The sequence below is a fragment of the Brassica napus genome, chromosome A9, assembly GCF_020379485.1.
Source record: "Brassica napus cultivar Da-Ae chromosome A9, Da-Ae, whole genome shotgun sequence".
In the NCBI taxonomy this organism is placed as follows: domain Eukaryota; kingdom Viridiplantae; phylum Streptophyta; class Magnoliopsida; order Brassicales; family Brassicaceae; genus Brassica; species Brassica napus.
Window position 1 is genome coordinate 35,149,643 of NC_063442.1, and position 21,542 is coordinate 35,171,184.

At 31.8% G+C, this 21,542-nt stretch overlaps 3 protein-coding genes across 4 annotated transcripts; 2 read left to right on the forward strand and 1 right to left on the reverse strand.

The window, feature by feature from the left end:
* Positions 1-529: 529 nt before the first annotated feature.
* LOC106414105 (UDP-glycosyltransferase 76F1) lies at positions 530-2,790 on the forward strand. Its single transcript, XM_013854808.3, has 2 exons — positions 530-1,022; positions 1,731-2,790. The coding sequence occupies exons 1-2, from the start codon at positions 530-532 to the stop codon at positions 2,615-2,617; spliced, it is 1,380 nt and encodes a 459-aa protein (XP_013710262.2). The 3' UTR covers positions 2,618-2,790.
* An 8,667-nt stretch (positions 2,791-11,457) lies between these two features.
* Positions 11,458-13,579, forward strand: LOC106416208. The gene is made up of 2 exons (XM_013857049.3): positions 11,458-11,876; positions 12,371-13,579. Exons 1-2 carry the CDS (start codon positions 11,490-11,492, stop codon positions 13,370-13,372), a joined length of 1,389 nt encoding a protein of 462 aa, XP_013712503.3. The 5' UTR covers positions 11,458-11,489; the 3' UTR covers positions 13,373-13,579.
* BNAA09G35310D (transcription factor MYB25) lies at positions 13,370-15,511 on the reverse strand. Of its 2 annotated transcripts, none has more exons than XM_048741172.1 (2): positions 14,866-15,511; positions 13,370-14,428 (listed from the first exon to the last, which is right to left on the reverse strand). In XM_048741172.1, the coding sequence occupies exons 1-2, from the start codon at positions 15,119-15,121 to the stop codon at positions 13,605-13,607; spliced, it is 1,080 nt and encodes a 359-aa protein (XP_048597129.1). In that variant the 5' UTR covers positions 15,122-15,511; the 3' UTR covers positions 13,370-13,604. The 2 variants fall into 2 exon arrangements, with proteins under 2 accessions (XP_048597129.1, XP_048597128.1); XM_048741171.1 differs by having other exon boundaries at positions 14,824-15,248.
* Between the last annotated feature and the right edge of the window lie 6,031 nt (positions 15,512-21,542).

The following is a 21,542-nucleotide window of genomic DNA, read 5'->3' on the forward strand; positions in this document are numbered from 1 at the left end:
TGGTTTAAAAGAAATGAGCTTGCACAGGACTTATATTTACTTTGAGTCAGACGGGCCTGTATATATATATATATATATCACAAAGAAGAATCTACACCAACCGTTAGGGACCTAGACTCACTCTTTGGCATTCAATAGCATAGTCTTGTCTACAAATTGCATTGTTATCTTCTTTATTTTCTTTTCATCTTGAGGATGTTTAGTTACTTATGCATCCCGATGTGATGGTTTTCTAACATACACGTTTTAACAAAGGACAGTCACATGCATAAACTAAGCAGCTGTCTAAAAGGACCACCATGCAAATTTTGAAAAAGTCCAAAAACGTACGAGCGTTTCACTATCATGGTTACCGTCGAATTTTCACCGGCTTTTGATCCAACTTTTTACACAGATGGCAAACTAATATTCACAGTAATCATAATATTATACTAGTGTTTCGTAGTATATTAGTCTCTAGTCGTAGTGAGAGCTTACACAACAACATATCAAATACATCTTGAAAACCTAAAGTTTAAGAAGAAAAAATATGGAAGAAAGAAAAGGAAGGAGAATAATCATGTTTCCTGTACCGTTTCCGGGACACTTCAACCCAATGATCCAACTGGCCGGAATATTCCACCACCGTGGCTTCTCCGTCACGATCCTCCACACTTCCCACAACTTCCCCGATCCTTCGAGACACCCACACTTCACATTTCGAGCCATCTCTCACAAGAAAGAGGGAGAAGGAGAAGACCCTCTCTCTCGGTCGGAAACTTCGGGTCTGGACCTCGTTTCATTCATACGTGTACTGAAACAGAAGTACGCTGAACCGTTTCGTGAGACTCTTGCGGCGGAAGTAGGTGGAGGAGAGACAGTGTGTTGTTTGGTCTCCGACGCTATATGGGGGAGGAACACAGAGGATGCGGCCAAAGAGGTCGGACTACGTCGAGTGGTGTTGAGGACAGGTGGTGCTGCGTCGTTTCGTGCTTTTGCCGCCTTCCCTCTCCTTAGAGATAAGGGCTACTTCTCTGCACTAGGTAAAATACATTTATAAAATTTATTTATATTACGGAATCCAATGTACAAGTTTTTGACTGATAACCACCAGAAGAAAAAATTTAATTTGGAATTATGAGGTAAAAATGATGTTAGCAAAAAAAAAAGATTGGAAAATGTTTGACAAAATCAAGATTTGAAAGTGAAGATAGCGAATTTTTTTAATTAGTGTCCTGCTGGTAAAAGGGTATGAAACAAGGCTAGATACAATCTTCTTTCAGTTTCAGTTTCAGTTTCAGTTTCAGTTTCATTAGAAGAAAATATTAATTTCATAATTGCAAAGTTTTCAATTTTCTTTCTCGTTGTATCACTCAAGATAGCTAGAGACTTTGTAAAAAAAAAAACAACTACGTACTTGATGTAAATTCGATTGTCAAATGTATATATATATATATATATATATATATATATATATATATATATATATATATATATATATATATATATATATATATATATATATATATATTCACAAATAACTAGATATCTAAAATTAATTATTTTTCTTGTCATTAGAAATGTTTTTAAGAGTTTGTTTAAAATAACTTTAGATTTATTTTTTAAATCCAAATTTTATAAAGCAATTTTTACTAAACGATTCTTAAACATGTAATTGGATCATAGAATCTAAAATTTCTTTCGTAGACATCTTTTAGAAATGTCAGAAATTTATTATTCTATTTATCAAGATTCTAGACTAGATGATCCAGTGATAGAGCTTTCACCACTGAAAGTGAAGGATCTTCCTATAATAGAAACGAACGATCCAGACGAACTATACCGAATAATAACTGACATGGTGGAAGGAGTCAAGTCTTCATCAGGAGTCATATGGAACACATTCCAAGATCTTGAAAGAGACCAAATCATGGATTTGAGCAGCAACTTCCATGTTCCCTTCTTCCCAATCGGACCATTTCACAAACATAACAATGATCTTCCACCTAAAACAAAGAACAAAGAAGATAATGGAATAACAAATTGGCTCGACAAGCAAGAACCAAAGTCAGTGGTCTATGCGAGTTTTGGAAGCCTTGCAGATATAGAAGAGAAAGACTTTCTCGAGATTGCTTGGGGTCTAAGAAACAGCAAACAGTCGTTCTTGTGGGTGGTTAGGCCAGGGTTGGTCCGAGGGACCGAGGGGCTCGAGTCATTACCTTGTGGGTTTATGGACAACATTGGACACAAAGGAAAAATTGTGAAGTGGGCTAATCAGCTAGAGGTATTGGCTCATCCAGCAGTTGGCGTGTTTTGGACGCATTGTGGATGGAACTCAACGGTAGAGAGCATATGTGAAGGTGTTCCAATGATATGCACGCCGTGTTTCACTGACCAGCGTGTGAACGCGAGGTACATTACTGATGTTTGGCGAGTGGGGAAGGTGTTAGAGAGAAATATAATGGATAAGGGAGATATTGAGCAGGTAGTAAGAAGTGCAATAATAGATGGCGGAGATGGGATGAGAGATAGGTGCTTGGGCTTTAAAGAGATGGCTGAAAAATGCTTAGGGAAAAATGGGTCTTCGTCCAACTATTTGGACAAACTTGTGAGGCATGTCTTGTCTTTTGATTCATAAGCTTTTACAGGTTAGAAAAAATTATTGGGAAGCAATGTTTTGAAGCACTCATCAAACCTTTGGATGTTATGTATTTCATCCTTTCTCTTGAAATAATAATGTTAGTTTTTTTTGAAACTGAAATAATAATGTTAGTTGTTCGAGTTTTATATGATTGTTCATCCTTGTGAAAATGTGTATTACATTTAGGGACGGGGAAGATAATCAAACCAAAGCAATTTGAATGTTGAAACAAATTTTATCCGGTATTACTTTTTCTTTCTAAGCTGAATCTGGTCCTGAAACAAATAAAGCATATATAAACTGAGATGAAAGTTTGAATCCTAGTTCCAACCTTATAACAAACCAATCCCTACAGTTATAGTGTTATACTATCATCTATTATACCTCTTTGTCGGGGTCCACTGGGCCATCTAATTCCACTATCGAATGTTTTGAGTGGTGCTCGGTAGCCTACGAAGGTGGCACAACTACTTGCCTAAGTGGTTCTTGGCGGCGTACTAGAAGTTTAAACCACATCAACCAAAAAATAAAAATACACTTCAAAGTCTCAAGAGAGAAGTATTTCTTTTTTTTTGCCTAAGAAAGAAATGATTTTTTGCAAAATTGACCCAAAAGTTAAAGTTAAACCTAAAACTAACCTATGTTTTTTTTGGATTTTTCTTTTGCCCTATTCACCCCACAAATTCATATTATTCACGAAAATGCCATTAGTTTTTTTTTTCTTTTCAAAAATGGCATTTTTACTCTCTCAACCTCATCATCTTCAAGTATTTACAAGATTTCTATTACCATCAATACACCAACCACCATGAACAACCAATTTGAAGTTCTTAATGCACCTCAAATCGATTTAAACTCATTATTTCTTAATTCTTATGAACTAAAAACAACACTTCTTTCACTTTCTCTCCATATTCATCAAAAAAAACCCAAAGATTTTGATTCTAAAATTTTATGGTTCATAGAGCCATTGAAGCTTACGATTCTTGGTGGATCACTTTTGTTTGAGATTTTGGGTGCTTGAGAAGACTTATGTGTGCTAAACAAGTTATCTCACTGGTTGAAACTATGAAATTAGTTTTTTCCAGATATGTTCGTCCAGACGGCCTCCGGATAAGTCGTTTAGCTGTAGATGACTTACATGGAAGTCTTCTGGTCAATGCAGAGGTTAGTTTTGCAGTTGACTTTTAAATATGTTTTTCTAGACGACTTACATGGAAGTCGTCCATCTTTGTTTGTTAAAGAAAAATCCCAGACGAGTTCCATGTAACTCGTCTAAGGTAAACGGGTTAATTTTGCATTTGACCGGATTGTGTCAGAAATTTGACTTTCCCTGGAGGACTTACATGTAAGTCGTACAGTAAAAAATTAAAAAATCAATATTTTTTTATACCTAGACGACTTACAAGGAAGTTGTCCATCAGATGAATTACACGAAAGTCGTCCATGATTTTATTCCGAGATTCTGGTCAAACCTTGCTTAACTTGGACGACTTCCATGTAAGTCGTCGGACGGACGACTTCAATGTAAGTCGTCTAAGAAAAATAATATTTTTTGTTTTATTTTTCAATTGCAAAACTAACCTGAGACGACTTACATGGAAGTCGTCTAGGTATAACAAAATATTGATTTTTTTAATTTTCTACTGGACGACTTATGTGTAAGTCGTCCAGAAAAAGACAAATTTCTGATACAATCCGGTCAAATGAAAAACTAACCCGTTTTCCCTAGACGAGTCTCAAATTTTTTTTTTTAACAAACAAAGATGGACGACTTCCATGTAAGTCGTCTAGATTAAAAATCAATTGCAAAACTAAACTAAATGGACGACTTCCTAGAAATCTACCAGACGACCTCCGTGGAAGTCGACTGCGTCAATGTTTAATATACTTTCATTTTCTCTAAAACTATAAAGACTTTTAAATTTTTTGTTGTTAATTCATGTATATTGGGGCTATTGAATGAAATTTATAACTTAATTGGTGATATTTATGAGGTTACCAACATTCATGCTTAGTAAAGTTTCTAGCTAATTGAGAAGACTTCCGTGTTAGTCTTCTAAGTTAATTTTTGTAAATTTGTTAAGTAACTTTAAGATATGTTTATTTAATTTTCAAAAGTGTTAAGTACACTTCAAGAATATCAAATAACATGGTTTAATGTGTCTTCTTAGATCATAAGATATACTTTTTACTTATGTATCTAATGAAAGTATTATATCTTTGAACTTATGCAATGTTTTATCTTTTGTGAATTTGACTAAGTTTTGTTGAGAATTATTCTTCTCCCTTAGTTGTAATAAATATGATTATTTTTTTGTGTTATTGTGTTTTGCTGTTGAAGTTATATCAATAACTTCAATTAGGTCAAGTAAGTTTGGAAATATAATATTGTGGAAAATGAACAAATTTACCAAACATTTTCATTGATATCTCTTCAGATTTACAAAACAAATTACAACTAAAAGAGTACACATGTAAATCACAAAAACAGACCACAAAAAAAAATTATTATAGATTATTCTTTTACAAAGACAAGTTTAGACTCCACTTGATATGAAAGAAGACTCTGTTAGACTTCCAGGAAGTCGTGTAAATTTTCCGGTAATGAAAACGAATGAGCCGGAAGAACTTTACCGGGTAGTTAACAACATGGTGGAAGGAGCTAAGTCTTCTTGATGAATCATAATATCATATGGAAGTTAAATGGAACACACATTCCAAGATCTTGAAAGAATATCACTCATGGATTTTACCGGCCGAGTTCCAAGTTCCCATCTTCCCGGACCGTTTCACAAATATATAAAATGTTTGATAAGTTTTATAAAAGATTAAGAATGTTCTATAATTTCTATTCCATGTTGGAAGCTTAAAATATTATATTTCGATCATGTAGCTAGGTATCTATTTTCCAGTACTAACTTGAAATTTTATATGTTCGATACTTTTATTTTAAATTGGATAATTAAACAAAATATTGGTGATTTATGGTTTATACGAAAGCGAAATTGGCGCCGAACACACACGTGAGAGAAAGACAAAACCCACGTGCGGAAGAAGGCAAACCTTGTTATGGGCGATTATGGTCTTGGGAACACATCAGTTCCTGCCCTCGTGTCAGCTTCATGAATCATCCGCAATCAGCGACACGATGGTCGGAACCTTGATTTTAATTTTTCAATTTTTTTTTATAGCGAGTGACTTTTCTCAGACCGCTGATAACAACACTTTTATAAATGGCTTATGTCTAATATATTACTAGCTAATGAGATATATATATATATATATATACAATTTTTTCTGCAAAATAGTGAATAAAATGCAAAAAATGAAACTTATATAGTTTTGTGTAACTTTATACATATTAAATTATTGTAATTTGCAAACTAAACTTACACACATGACAATATATGTAATTGGAATTTACAGAATGAAAAATTTCTTACACGCAATATAATTATATATTATTAGTTGGTTTCTATATGTATTATCAGCTAGGGCCTAGGAATCTGATATTGGAACACATTTAAAATAATATATTTTGATAAATGATATGATAAATGGTATAATGAATAGAGGGTTAATGGCATATATTGTAAATTTTATAGTAAATAAATAATTGTTTAAAATGTGATGTGAGAAAGCTTGCAGTGTTGACACATAAACATAATGACAAATTTGTTAATAATACATAAAATCAAGGTTGTTTTTTTAAAAAATGATTCTCTTTTAATAACAAGGGATTAAACAAAAAAAAAAGATGATACAAAAATTGTTGTCAAATATGTATTATTCATAATCATTTTTCGGAAGACCTGGTATCAAGATGCCCCCGAGAGATCCGAATAGCGCTTAATGATCGTCCACCGGAAATCTGGGCATAGCCCGCCATGGAGTCCACCGAAGACATCTAGGAGGGCTGGTGATCACCCCATGTTAAACCACCAGTGGCCACATACAACTTGGACATGGGTTTCTTCGTATTAGGCCCAAAAGTCTCTTAAGATAATACCACAAATCCACCAACAGCCGCGTTTCGAACAATACACCTGTCGGGTGAAACCCTAAAGTGTGGTCCGTCTGCTTGCCACCGGACCACTAAGGCGTGGTTTATTGATAATCATTAATTGTCATATATATGTTAATCATAGTAGATAAATTTTTAGCTTTTATTTAATGAAAGAAAGAATATTATTATGTACAATATACTAATCAATTTGATAGTTAGTTTAATAAAAAGTATAATATAATGTATACGGATCAATTTATTTTTCTAAAAATTCTAAGAATTATTCTAATAATAACATGTGTCTACGAAAATTTGTTATAATATTCTAGAATTAATATATAAGGGATTTTAGGCCTTCTCAGATTTTTGATATGGGGTTCTTAACAACTATTCACAATAATCTCATATATGCACCAGCTATTTCCATTAAGCAAATTAGCCCAACTTTTATTTGGTGGTTGAACATGCTAATAATGCATTTCGTTAATCAAAAATATAATACATAAACTGGAAACCAAAACATTTAGTCTTTTCTTTCTGGTCTAGAGATCTAGGCTTTGTTTTATTGACAACTATGCAATGGAACTTGGTTAAAATCTTATTTAGCTCTTATTGAACATGGTTAAAAAATGGAACATGGTTCAAAATTGGAGATATCTAAAGCACATACACATTCCAAATTTGAACTTAAACTATACGGCGGCACTGATACAAAGAATACAAAAAACTAGAAGCTATGAATTCAACTCGATCAATTAAACGTGCATAGACTTATAAAGGAATTTACAATATTCATCTAATGATATAAAGTATAATCACCTTGTAGTACTCAAATATCAATCTGTCTTTTTCGTATGTCTAAGTTTTAGTACAAGTTCTTGGAAATCATATCATGGTCTCCTCCCGAGGCTATTTATATGTCTATGTGTTTTTCGATCTTTGAAATTGTGTGGTTTGCTAGTTTATATCAAGAACTATAGGTCGTTCCAAACTGTTATGAAATATTGATAGTACATTACAAATCTTCATTATATGCAGCCTTTAAGAGATCAAACTAATATTGTGAAAACCGACTATTAACTGTTAAGGAGAAAGTACGATCAACAATCCTCAAAGCTCTTAGTATGCTAACAAAAATTAAATCAATTGGATTTGGTAATCTCTCTTCCATAATTTGGTAGTTTGATTGAATTGATAGATTTTGTAACATATATTGAAGATAAATAGAGTCTTTGACCGGATTTTCCCCTAAACAATAACCAGTAACCATATATTATTATGAAGTCGCATTGTTTTACTTATAGACATTGAACTATTGTAACAACCTCACACGTATAATCTTTAAGATATGATGATGATCAGGTCTAGATTTTGATTCGGATTTTCAATATCTGCTTGAACTGTTCTGGTATCGATAAGTGATCTTTATTCTACTAATGAGTTATCCAGACAAATTTCATATCTCTATAGAGATCGCCAACAGCGTGCATGTCATTATTAATCACTAATAATGCATTATATAGTATACGATACATTACTCTTGTGGAAAAAATCAAAAATATTATTTTTTACAAAAAATAATAAAATAAAAATATTGTCAAGATCATATTATCTAGATTACTCGATTGATGCATGATGAATGCAACTAATAGACACAAGTATTTATATATTCGTTATAAATTATAATAACGTTTTGTTTGTTAATGTAACCGTAACGACAAGCAAATCAAAATTAAAGGGAAATATTAATAGTCGGTCTGATGCAACGCCGTCAGCCACGATCGGCCGACAATTCATTTGCCAATCAAAGTGTCGTCTCTCTTCATTATCCATTTCTCATCGTTTTCTGCAAATACTATTTTTAGGTTAATTCATACGAAATTATGTATATTTAATAATTACTCATCTCTTACGACTTGGAAGTCACGTCCCTTGTGTATCGCTTTATGATGATCACATCTCTTACGGAACACAATTTACCAAGTTATAATATATATAGAGGTAGGGGTGGGCGTTCGGGTACCCGTTCGGGTTCGGATCGGGTATTTCGGATTTTCGGGTATTTCGGTATAGAGGTCTAGAACCCGTTCGGGTATTTTTGTACTTCGGGTCGGGTTCGGGTATTTATAGTTCGGATTCGGTTATTTCGGATCGGGTTCGGATATTTAGATTTTGAAAAAAAATATTAAAATTTTCATTTCTCAAGTTTATTATATTTAAAAATATAACTTTTAATTAACTAATTTTTTTTATTTTTAATAGATTGAATGGTTAATAGATTTGGACATAACATTTTAAAACTAAAAAGGCACTAATTTAGTTATTTTTTTTTTAATTTTGGATATAACTTTTTGTTAATTTTTGAAATAAAAAACTTGACATGCATTTTAAGTGAGTAGCAAATCATTTTTTCCGAAATTGTATGTATATCATATGAACTTAAATTATGTGTAGTATCAATATAAATATTTTATATAAAATGAGAGATATAAACTAGAAACATAAGGTTAATTATACATATGTTCGGTTATCTTCGGATATCCATTCGGGTTCGGGTATTATCCGTTCGGGTTCGGGTATCCAATCTCTCCTTATTCAATACCTGTTCGGGTATTTTGCTGCTTCGGTTCGGATTTCGGTTTGGTTTTTTCGGATCGGGTTCGGGTGCCACTTCGGATATCGGGTAAAGTGCCCACCCCTAATAGAGGTACTTCGCATCACGTTAGCTTTTGTTTTGTTTTTATACTAACACGCTATCGTTTTTCACTACAAAGCTTCCAGGTAACATCGTTTAATTGCGGAATCGCAAGAAAATAATTAAGCTGTAATAAAAAATAGTTTTTTTCTGATAATCAATAAATAAAAAAAAAGTTAAGTCACAATTTTTTTAAAAAATTTACAAAATAATAGAATACATATTAAATTGATTAAAATATTTTATACAGTATTAACTTTGTTATAATAAAAATAAATATCAATAATTATTGCAAAATGTGAAAATATCTAAAATTTATTAAAAATACTTTAATTTTTATTATAAATATTCAGCTTATCTTTCAATACGTTTTAGTAATGGATTAACATTTTATAACACTATACAATATATTAGTATAACTTTATTTACAACATAACTATTTATCATTAAAAATTTAGTACTATTTATTTAAAATTTGAAAATGGTATTAGTATATAATTTAATAATATAAAAGTGTTGATTTTGTAAATAATCTATTAAATTTATTTTTCCACTTAATAAAAATAATCTTTGTATTATTGTCAGCAATGCATTTTTTTTATTCCGTAATTTTTTGTTGATTGGTAAAATACTTGCGAAATCGTGTTTTCGCCATGCCGCAAGGTTACCAATCAGAGCCAACGTAAAAAAAGACTTTAAACTTCTTTACACAGTATATGGTTAGTAATTTTAGTCAAAATGGCTAGTAATAAAACGTACGCAAAATACTTTTTATCTGTAAGGTTAAACATACGTGGAAACCAAAATTCAATCACCCTAAATAGGTTATTTTGTGAGCTATTTTTTTGTAACCTATATATACATACACACATATATATAAATATAAATATGTCCGTTAACAGTAAAAATGTTTAAAGCTTAAGAACCAAGTTGCTAAAAAGAAGCTTAAGAACCATAAAACTAATATTTTATATTGCTTAATTCATTGACAATACTAACTAATACATATACATAACCAATATTCATTGAATCTTATGAAATACATAATGAGAAATCATTGCGCTTAGAGGTCAAAAGAAGAAGCGGATAAAGGAGACGCATGATCTTTGCCAAATCAACCATTCTTGGTTTCCACTTCAATATATAAAAGTAAAGTCGTAGTTAGTTTTTAACATATAATATATTATATGAAAACGGTGAAACTTTCAGATTTTAGTCGAGAATCAGTTTTTAAAAATTCTAACTTAAAAATAATACTGTGCAAATAGTATTTATATTCAAAGGATAATAAAGTAACACCCTTGTATTATTCTACTAGGCAAGGGAAACCTAGCTCCGTTGACAAATATATATATTATGAGCCAATTAAGCTAGACAGTTAAAAAAATAAGATTTCACATTGACCTTTTGTGATTAATAAAATCATATATGGCTAGTTTGTTCGGTGAGATACCAAAGTGTTGGTCGTAAAAGTCTTTAGATGAGATAGACACATATAACTGCACCAACTGGCAATTGACACTCAGTCACTCATACCACATTGATATGTAACAATGTCAATAGTATTGCAGCAAAGGAAAACAGTGGTTCAAATACTTGTTGAAAATTCAAAACTGTGGAAAAAAGAAAAAAGGTTATTTCCACGCGTTTGTTTAGTAAGTCGACTTAATTACTTACAACTAAAAGTAAAACATTGAACTTTTTATATAATATGACTTAACCTTTCAATATGCGTTTACATCGGCGCCGTATATTGAACACGACTATATACATTAATAAAAACAAAAATACACATTACATTGAAGTGCACCAAAGGACAAAGTCCTCGTTCACCAATTAAAAGCTTCACATAACTCTTTTTTGTGCACAGTCTTCACATAACTTTAACCCTAATTTTCTAGTCAAGAATATTTTTGTTAAGAGGAAGGGACAAAACTCAAATGTCTATATCTTCCTCCACGACAAAAAGAAAATGTATTTCTCTTACTTTATATGGAAATATATATTATTTTATCTTAATATTAAATTGTTATAGAGAGCAAAGGGAGACATGAAGCGTGCGAACACGACAATACACAAATAGCGTCAGATCGGCTTCGGTCGGTTGGTCATCTCTATTTCTCTAATAATATTTTCATATATAAAAAGAGCCGACCCATGAGCTTATGTCATTCAATCTCTCATTACATTTTGAGCCTTCTCTTTTGCCCTTCGTTTATTTTAAGATTTATTACAAGAGTGGAAACATGAGAACGCTTTGTCCTAACTTCGACAGAGAAGATGGTCTAGAGACAGTGTTGGAAGTTCCCATGCCTGAGGAGTTGTTTTGTTCTGAGAACAACAAGACCGGCGCTTGGCGAAGTGTCAAGTCTAGCTTGCTCCGGTCACCGCCGGATAACAATAGCAGCCTCGCCACTCTGTTCGGTGGCCGTGACGCTCAGATTCAGATGCTTCTTGGAATCGTTGGAGCTCCGTTGATCCCTCTTCCTGTCTCCTCTGATCACGACGTTCTTGATCATCCCATCTCCAAACTCATCAAGAACCAATCTATTGTAAGTAAATAAATATATTCATTTAAACAGAACAAAATATTTAGACGTCGATTGGTTGTTTTTTTTATATATAATAAGATTTTTATTAGAGAAATGGTCTTATATATCACTAAACACACATTTTTGTTTCAAAATAGCATACAATGAAACTTTTTCTTAAAATATCATAATTTTTAAAAAAGATATTCATATGTAGGTTTCATATTTGGATTTGAGCTTAGCAATTTAAGTTTAGGATTTATTATTTAAAAATTAATATTACTTAAAGAGTTAAGGCTTGAAGTAGTTTATTCATTTTACCGTTTAATTAATATTACTTAGAGATTTTTTATTTTTTGTGATATTTTAATAATTATTTTTGTTATCAAAGGGATTTTCCTCTTTATTATAAGAAAAAAAATATTTTTTATATATGTAAATGCATAAATTAGTGTTATTAACTTGAGCAACAAGTTTTCTCATATTACTTTTGCTCTGTTCTTGGGTTATAATAGGAAGCAGCCATGGCTAAGTACATAGTGAAGCAATACACCGCAGCAGCTGGAGGAGAGACGGCATTGGCTGGAGTAGAGAGCATGTACGCGATGGGGAAGGTTAAAATGGGAGTCACAGAGTTTTGTGCAGCGAAAACCCTAATTGGAAAGAGGAAGAAGAAGATGTTAAAGATCAGAAACGTCAACAACGGAAACGGAGGAGAGGTGGGTGGTTTCGTGTTATGGAAGAAAGGCTCGAGTCAATGGAGTCTAGAGCTTGTGGTTTCCGGTTGTAAAGTCAGTGCTGGTTGTGATGGTAACGTGGCGTGGAAGCAAAGTCCTTGGCTAGAACATTCTCAAGCTTCTAATGAACCTTCTGGTCCACTTAGAAGGTTCCTCCAAGGGCTTGATCCAAAAACCACAGCGAATATGTTTGCTGGATCGGTTTGCGTGGGGGAGAAAGCGGTTAACGAGGAAGAATGCTTCGTGCTTAAGCTTGAAACGCAGCCTTCAGGGCTTAAATCAAGAAGCAAGAGAGGCATGGAGACGGTGAAGCATACAGTGTGGGGTTGTTTTAGTCAAAGAACAGGACTCTTGGTTCAACTAGAAGACACTTATCTCGTAAGGATCAAGACTGGTCCTGAGGAAGAAGATGTAGTCTTGTGGGAAACCACCTCTGAGACAATGATCCAAGATTACAAGAGCGTTGATGGGATTCAGATTGCTCATAAAGGAAGAACACGCGTATCGTTACTGAGGCTTGATGAGAGCTTAGAGAGTCACTCAAAGACTACAATGGAAGAGAGCTGGGAGATTGAAGAAGTGGGGTTTAATGTGAAGGGTTTGTCTTCTGATTTCTTCTTACCTCCAGGTGACTTGTGCGCCAAGGAAAATGAAGAAAGTGAGTTTAGTTTTGGAGACTATACTAGCCCTATGATGATTCCATTGAAGGTTAGCACAGATTCATGGAATCTCAAGTCCTCTAAAGTCACAGCTATTGAAGATTTTGGAGAATCTGAATGATAAACAATGAAGACGTTTCAAGAATACTTTTTGAAAAATTGTAAATTGATCTTCATACTCTGTTTTGTAAATACTTATATGTAAAAAGAAAAAAAAACTAAGGAGAAAAGTGCTTGTAAATGATATTATCAAGAAATATATAGCAAGCCTTCTTCCTTACTTCTCTTTTGTAATCTCTCTTTCCATCAAATCCGAATCAAAATGTCATCATCAGCTATGTGTCTTCAGAGTTTCAGCTTCTTGCACAAAAGAAATGTTGTCTAGGCATCATTCCAGAAAACCTGATTCGAGGATCATTGAAAGTGATTTGATCCATCTTCAAATTCTGTTCTGCTTCTCTGACAATGGCATTGTCAAGACCACTCTTTATCCACGCAATGTTGTTCAAATCAGTAGCTATAGATATCAGCTCTTGGTTAAAAACTGGACAAGGCTCTTCATAATCCACAAACTCAGCCCCCAACACCGACTTACCGTATTCAGCCGGATGAGTAGAGCAACCGTGACCACATTTCGAAGGAATGTTAGGTTCGCCGCAAAGAGATTGTAGAAATTTACCAGCTAATGAGTCAGGCTTAGCCGCTTGAATCAACGGTCCCTCACAAGGAACCACATTGTGATCCCTGTACCCATTTCTCTGGCTGGTTGGGTTATACACCCTGAACGCGCCAGCACGAGCCACCGGGCGAAACACAGGAATGCTACTCTCTATAGGAGGAGCCTGTTCTTGAGGCTCATTGGGCGATGCGTCATCCATTGTAACATCATCAAGAACTTGTGTAGGCTCATCATACATTGTAACATCAACAACTTGTGGAACCTCTGGTGGTGAAACAATCTCTTCTTGAGGCAGTTGTTGTTCGACATTTTCGTTCTTGATGTAAGCAGTAGTAACTTGACTACTGTTCTTCCAAAGATCTGCGTATTTACGTCTAAGAGTCGAGTTCCAATGGTTCTTGATAGCGTTATCTGTTCTTCCTGGTAACAACTTCGCAATCACGGCCCATTTGTTACCGTGAATGGCGTGAGCAGAGATTATCATATGATCTTCCTCATCTGCAACAGATATCAAAAAAAAAAAAAAAACATCAAGAAGCCAAACCTAAAGGAATATACAAACATTTTCTTCATTCATCTTTTGTATGCTTCATATTAACAAAGAAGAGACTTTTCAAGATTTTTAGTTTTACATTTACACAGAGCTGGTCATAAGATTTTGGGGACTATAAACGATTTAATAAAAATTTCAATAATTTTATTTATTATAAATTTGGGAGTTTATATTTATGGGGCTTAGCTCATGACCGGCCCTGCATTTACACTAAAATTGCATCAGAATAACATAAAACCTTCAACAAAACTCTCATTCACATCTCAGTCTCTAACCGAATCAATACAATCAGAATCTGATTAATATATGGTTAACCGGTTCATAACCGAATTGAACTAACCGGAGAACGGTTTACGCTTAAGACAAGGGTCAAGCTGATTACACCAACGCAATCGACACGATTTGCCAGAGCGTCCAGGGATACCACGAGCGATCAAACTCCAGTTCCTCGGACCTAACTTGCTCACAAGCTTCGTAAGCACCGCGTCTTCCTCCGTAGACCAAGGTCCTTTCACTTTGCTCTTAATAATCTCGTAACCACCACCGCTTGAGTCTCCGGCAGCTAACTCGGCAGCGGCGGTGGTGACTTCATCGGAATCGGCGGAAGATGGGAAAGGTAACGGCTCCGATCGATCCATTTTTCTTTAGAATTGAGTTTCGAAAAGAAAAGAATAATTGAATTTTGGGGTCTGTACCTGCTCCTCTCTCTCTCTCTCTCTCTCTCTCTCTCTCTCTCTCTCTTTGGGTCTTAACTGCTTTAGTGGGGAGGTTTTATTATTAAGGAGCAAGACTCTTGTTCGGTATTTTCTGCTGCTAAATTACCATTTAACCCTTTTTTGATTTTTTTCCGTAACGCCCAGTCTGTTATATGAGTCATCATTAGTCATAGACGACACAGAAAAAAACTCCACTTCCACGAAAAGTTTTTTTTTCTTCTTTTTCGACATTTGCTTTTTATTAGCAAGCCCAATGGGCAGATACAACAGCCCATTCCATTTATATTTTTATATTTCCACGAAAAGTTCACTTTTTCAATATTTTTCATTTCACGCCTTTTCGTTTATTTTATTCTTTGTTAAATTTAAAAGTAAATGATTAATTTTACGTTTATTTTTTTATATAGGTCTAGTCTTTTTTATTATTATTTTTTTTGAAGAATGATTTGCTATATAGGTTTAATCGTGTTAGATTCGGGTTTATTACGCACTTGTAACTTAAAATCAATCGTTGGTAAATGGATTGACATTAATTTTTTATATATTATTTAAAGTTTCATTGAGTTTCCGTTGTATGATAATTATCTATAATACCAATCTTTGAGATGATAGTTTTTATCGGTCAAAAATCTCAAAATTTGAAGACATTTATATTCGGTCGAATGAGTTTAATACGATAATTGTATTCCATCGAGAGGGATTTATGCTATGATACCATGTTAGATTCAGAATTATTATGTGCTTCAAAATTAAAATCAACGGGTAATAAATGAATTGGTTCTAGTATATATTAGTTAAAGTTTTTTTGAATTTTTGATGTGGGTTACTTATTCCTAATAAATCTTTATTTTTCGTTAGTGATAGTTATGTTTGAACCTAAAGCTGAAAACAAATTTATAGAAGATCTATGTTAAATTTAAAAGATATTCGTGTGAAGTTTTATAAAAGATGATCAGACGCTTAAAATTTAAATTAGTAACTAGGTGACCGGTCCGCACCCTGTGCGGACATAAGAACATGATCGGTCCGCACCCTGTGTTCTCTCTCAGCCCGTATCTTACGAGAGGGAACACAGTAACGTCAGTATGAAGAGGCAGATATTGTGTGCATGTATAATTGCAACGTCACAAAATATTTTGTGTGTTTACGAAGATACTTTCATTCAAAAAATGGAATAAATAGTATATAGTTTTAGAAGTAACAGAATTTATATTATCATTAATTATAATTGTATTGTATATGTTTCGTAATTCTTTATTTTAGGTGAATAATATTATTTTTCCATAAATAATAAACAAACATTTATGTAGAATATTAAAAGAAAATATAATAAAAATCAAAATATTATCCATAAATAATATAAATTATGAAGCACATTTCTCGATAAAAAAAGCAAATTCAATTAGAAACTTGCAAAAAATTAAATAAATTTTGTAAACAATTTGACGGGTTAACATTATTTGATAGATTTATACATTTCTAAATTTATTGAACATGAAATAATATTAAATTGACATACCGTCATCGGTCTCCTAACTCATCACAACCCATCTAGCAAATACAAAAAATAAATAAGTGCAACAGTTTATTCATTTTAAAATTTGTATTTGAAAAAAAAGTAGATTAAAATTACGTATCGTGACTACGAAATATTCTGAAAAACTTGTTTGTAGACAACATTTAATATTTTTGTCTGCGACTTCCCTTCTTTACCAGTTATTAGGATTTTTAATCCAGATCTCGACTTAACTCTTGAAAGTGAAACTTTACCTTGCATTTTGTAAGCATCTTATAAATTATTTTAAAATTATGATAATTTTTTTCTTTAAACAACGATAAATAATTTAAAAATAATATTAATAAACATTTTTAGATTTTGTAATATTTAAAATAGTTATTATATAATTATATTCGAACACAATTCATCAAGTAGAGTATAAAACTATTATAATTATCTTATATAAAATTTCGTTCATTGTATTTTATAGTTTATAAATATTAAAAGTAATAAATAAAATATTATTAATCTTTCTATAATACTTCCAAGGTAAATTGGGTGGCATAGTCGATGAAAGTGGGTGGCAGAGTCGATTCATCAAGTAGCATATAATATTTCCAAGGCAAAGTGGGTGGCACAGTCGATGAAAGATGAGGAGCCTTTGCGTCTAAACACATTTTTCTTAGCACACAAGCAACATCATCGTAATACCTTAATAGTATGAGAAAAGAGATTTGTGAATAATACTTTAAAGAATGAAAAGAGAATGTTTGTATTTCAACTTGCGCAAATAATCCATATTAGAAAGGTAAGTTATTAAAAACAAACAATCTAATTAGTAGGGGTGGGCACTTTACCCGATATCCGAAGTGGCACCCGAACCCGATCCGAAAACACATGTCAAGTTTTTTATTTAAAAAATTAACAAAAAATTACATCCAAATTTTTTTAAAAAATAACTAAATTAATGCTCTTTTAGTTTTAAATTTTATGTCTAAATCAATTAACCATTCAATCTATTAAAAATAAAAAATTAGTTAAATGAAAGTTATATTTTTAAATATAAGAAACTTGAGAAATGAAAATATTAACTATTTTTTCAAAATCTAAATATCTGAACCCGATCGGAAATAACCGAATCCGAACTAAAAATACCCGAACCCGACCCGAAGTACAGAAATACCCGAACGGGTTCTACACCTCTATACCGAAATACTCGAAAATCCAAAATACCCGACCCGAACCCGAACGGGTACCCGAACGTCCACCCCTACTAATTAGAAACATTATAATATTTTCGAAGCATATGTAATTAATATGATATCAAGTTATCAACATGCGTAAGTTTACTGTTTGAATAATAAGGAAAGTTTTTAATATTTGTCTTAATTCTAAATCTTGCCCAATGCTAAACTAAATCGATAATTATTATCCCCTAGCTATATATATGGGCTTAACGAAATCGACAATAGTTTTGGGCTTGTCTACATATGCGATTGATTAAAATAAATGAAAAATAAAATTCAAAAAAATCGACCAATAGAAATATAACAATTTTTCTAAGAAGCTCTATATTAATGCCATGTAAGCAGAAATTATTTAAATGACTTCTCTTTTAATGTATAGGAGGATTAAAGGTTTCACTTGATTGAAAACGCAATTATTATTTTAAAAAAAATGAGTCTAGATGAAGATGATCTTTCTCATAGTGGATTTTTATGGAGCTATCAATCCTATGATATTGGGATTGGGTTCGGCGGATCCCGGGACATGTAAGATGTGTAATTTCTTCAAGGCCCATCTTAAAGTAAGGTAAATCGAATTAAGGCCAAGTTGTAACTTTTGAGCTTTACTGATACGTAAGTATTTGGTAGCAATTGAACCCAATAAGAGAGAACGACAATAATTTAATTGTGTTTTCAACAGTAATGATATTAGCTAATTTTATATACATTTGTTTTGTTATATTTTTTCCCAATAAAATCAATAATGTAAATATGCGTAAAAAATACATATTTATAAAAAAAAATTGTTTTACATAATAATTTTCCAGTTGGTGATGTAAATAGATGATTTACATGTTTTTAAACATTTTTAGCTCTTAGGAATAAATAGTTCGGTATTGGATGATATCTTAAGACAAGATATTTTACATTAATTTTAAACATTTTTAATATATCATATTTGCACATTAATTTAAAATATTTTAGAGTATATCATATTTGGTTAGTTAAAATTTTATATTACGATTTTGTAATAGAACATTTAAATTTCTATTATAAAGTAGTTTTATAAAAGAAATATTAGTGTTTTATTAACGATTTAAATTGAAAATTTGACATTATTGTATATATGTGATTATATATATATATATATGAAAAGAATCTCGTTGTTCGTTTGATTTTTAGGTTTTCTAATACTTATATGTTTATCTACTATATGGTTAGTCAAGAATATAGATTTTATATGAAAGATTTATTTATTTTTAGTTAATTTGATAGCAATGTATTAGGGATGTCTTAATTTGGAACGTCCTTGATATTATGAATATTTTGTGGGGTTAAATTTAAGATTTAGACATTTTTCTATTTAAAATAGATTTAGCACATACATTTATTAATATGTAAAAGACAAAGAAAACTTAAAGATAGATTCATTAAATATATCAGTGGTTTTGAAGTGTAAATAACTTATAAAACTAAAGGGTGTTTTTATTTTGTACTTATATTTTAATAAATTAGATATATACATATATATATATATATATTATATTTAATTTATAAAATAAAAGACAATATAAAAGTTAAAGAAAATATATGCATGGGTGTGCGGATAACAATCTAGTTGTCCTTTCAAACACGCGCAAATCCGTATAAGGGCCTGACAGGTGTAACTGCAGCTGTTGCGGTTGCGGGAGTTTGCGGATGCGCGGGTGGTTGTAGTTTTATGCGGTTTTAAGAAATTTGTACGACTGATACTACGGTTAGAAATTGGTGCGTTTGTAGAATAGTTATGACTTAAAAACCACCAAATACAACATCAATTAAATAATAAATTAATAATATTTATATTTTAAATAATTATAAAAATATTAAACAACATGATATTATAATAAATATAAAAATTACATTTTAAAAAATTTAAAATATTATAGAAAATATTTTTATTTTAAAAATTTATAATAAAATTTAAAATATAATAGTTATATTTTAGTATTTCTATTATTTCAATTTATAAATATTATTTTTATTTTTGTATTTATACTGTTTAAAAAAATTACATTTCCGCAACCGCAAAAGCTAGCTAAAACTAACTTTTGAATTTAAGAGGTTTAGAGCGGTTTGAAACGGTTTAAAATGGTTTGGGTGATTGCTACAAAATATGAGCAACCACAAAAGCTGCGTTTGGTAGCATGAGTGCCCTAAATCATCATTATTAGCCTTTGAATAGATCTCCACTAGGCTTCACCATTTAATTAAAAATCCTTAAATATAATCAAATTACTAAACCACGCACATTTAATTGATAGATGTAAGTTAGTTGTACCTCGTGGTTTAGCACGAGGAAGATGAACGCGACGTGTAATGGAGACTTCTAATCGACGCATTCACAACTGTGACGGCAAAAGGGACAACGACTGTGTCGAAATTAATGCTTTATGTTCGGGAGTTTTCAGTTGACAAAAAAAAAATGTTCGGGAGTTTAAATTAATCAGAAAATTTAAACTGTTTAAAATACATGTACTGAATAATCGAGATATATTTTTTGACTAGTAACATTTTTATTGTTTTATTATCCCGTTTACATTACTGAATAATCGAGATATATTTTTTGACTAGTAACATTTTTATTGTTTTATTATCCCGTTTGTTGTAAGTTTAGTTTATTGTTTTATTTGGAAAGTTACGAAACATACAAGTAATGGTTTGAAATTATTTAGACAGAATAGAAAACGACACGATCGAGTCTTACATACTTTTGCCCTAAATTTAGGACAACCGAATTTGGGAAGAAAATGACATTGTCTTCTTTTTATTAGACACTAAGTTAATATTGCCATGTGGTATTAAGTCCTTATCAACTCTTGATACTTGCGTTTAGGTTCGAATCGTTTTGACTTTTGAAGAAAAAAGAGTACATGTTTACTCGATATATAACGCTAAGTTTCACAACCAAAGAGATTGATCATGTAAGTAAAACTGCACCTCCCTGTTAATTACAAAGTGTATATGTCCAATCTAAACAATAAGAATTTAAACCTTACTAGTGTTACGTGTTAGCAAATTTGTGGATTATTCGTCGCACATGTATTTCCATGTAACATATAATAAATTTTGAAAAACTTATATATATAGTTGAGGAGTTGAATAAAGTTGATATCTATGTTAGAAAGTAAATCAAGAAATGGTCCCAGTCGAATTCATAGGTAGCTTTGAAGTTTGAATGATACATTTAATATCGTCATTCCGTTTCTGACCAAAATTTTTTCCTCATTTCTTTTCTAACAATCACACATCTATAGGTCCATATATATCTGCATTTATAATATATATATATATATATATATATATATATGTGTGTGTATATATATATATATGTATTGCATGTAGTATAAATATATGTATTATCGTTGCCAGTAAACAGTTCGATGATAGTCGGTAGTCACTAATACTCATCTTAACATGCATGTATTATACATTTAACTTTTATTAAATCATAGGACATTTTTGACCTAACTGTAAAACACTATTTTAATGTAATTTCTACACTCAAAATCTTTCTAACCAAACTATAAAAGTTACACTATGTTAGTGTCACACTATATAATTTTACACTAAATTTGGT

Bases quoted from the DNA above. Each gene is read 5' to 3' on its own strand.
- LOC106414105 (XM_013854808.3), top strand. From the start codon at position 530: ATGGAAGAAAGAAAAGGAAGGAGAATAATCATGTTTCCTGTACCGTTT. The intron at 1,023-1,730 runs GTAAAATACATT...CTATTTATCAAG, and splicing joins GGGCTACTTCTCTGCACTAG to ATTCTAGACTAGATGATCCA.
- LOC106416208 (XM_013857049.3), top strand. From the start codon at position 11,490: ATGTCATTCAATCTCTCATTACATTTTGAGCCTTCTCTTTTGCCCTTC. The intron at 11,877-12,370 runs GTAAGTAAATAA...GGGTTATAATAG, and splicing joins TCATCAAGAACCAATCTATT to GAAGCAGCCATGGCTAAGTA.
- BNAA09G35310D (XM_048741171.1), bottom strand. From the start codon at position 15,121: ATGGATCGATCGGAGCCGTTACCTTTCCCATCTTCCGCCGATTCCGAT. The intron at 14,429-14,823 runs GTTAGTTCAATT...TATCTGTTGCAG, and splicing joins TAAGCGTAAACCGTTCTCCG to ATGAGGAAGATCATATGATA.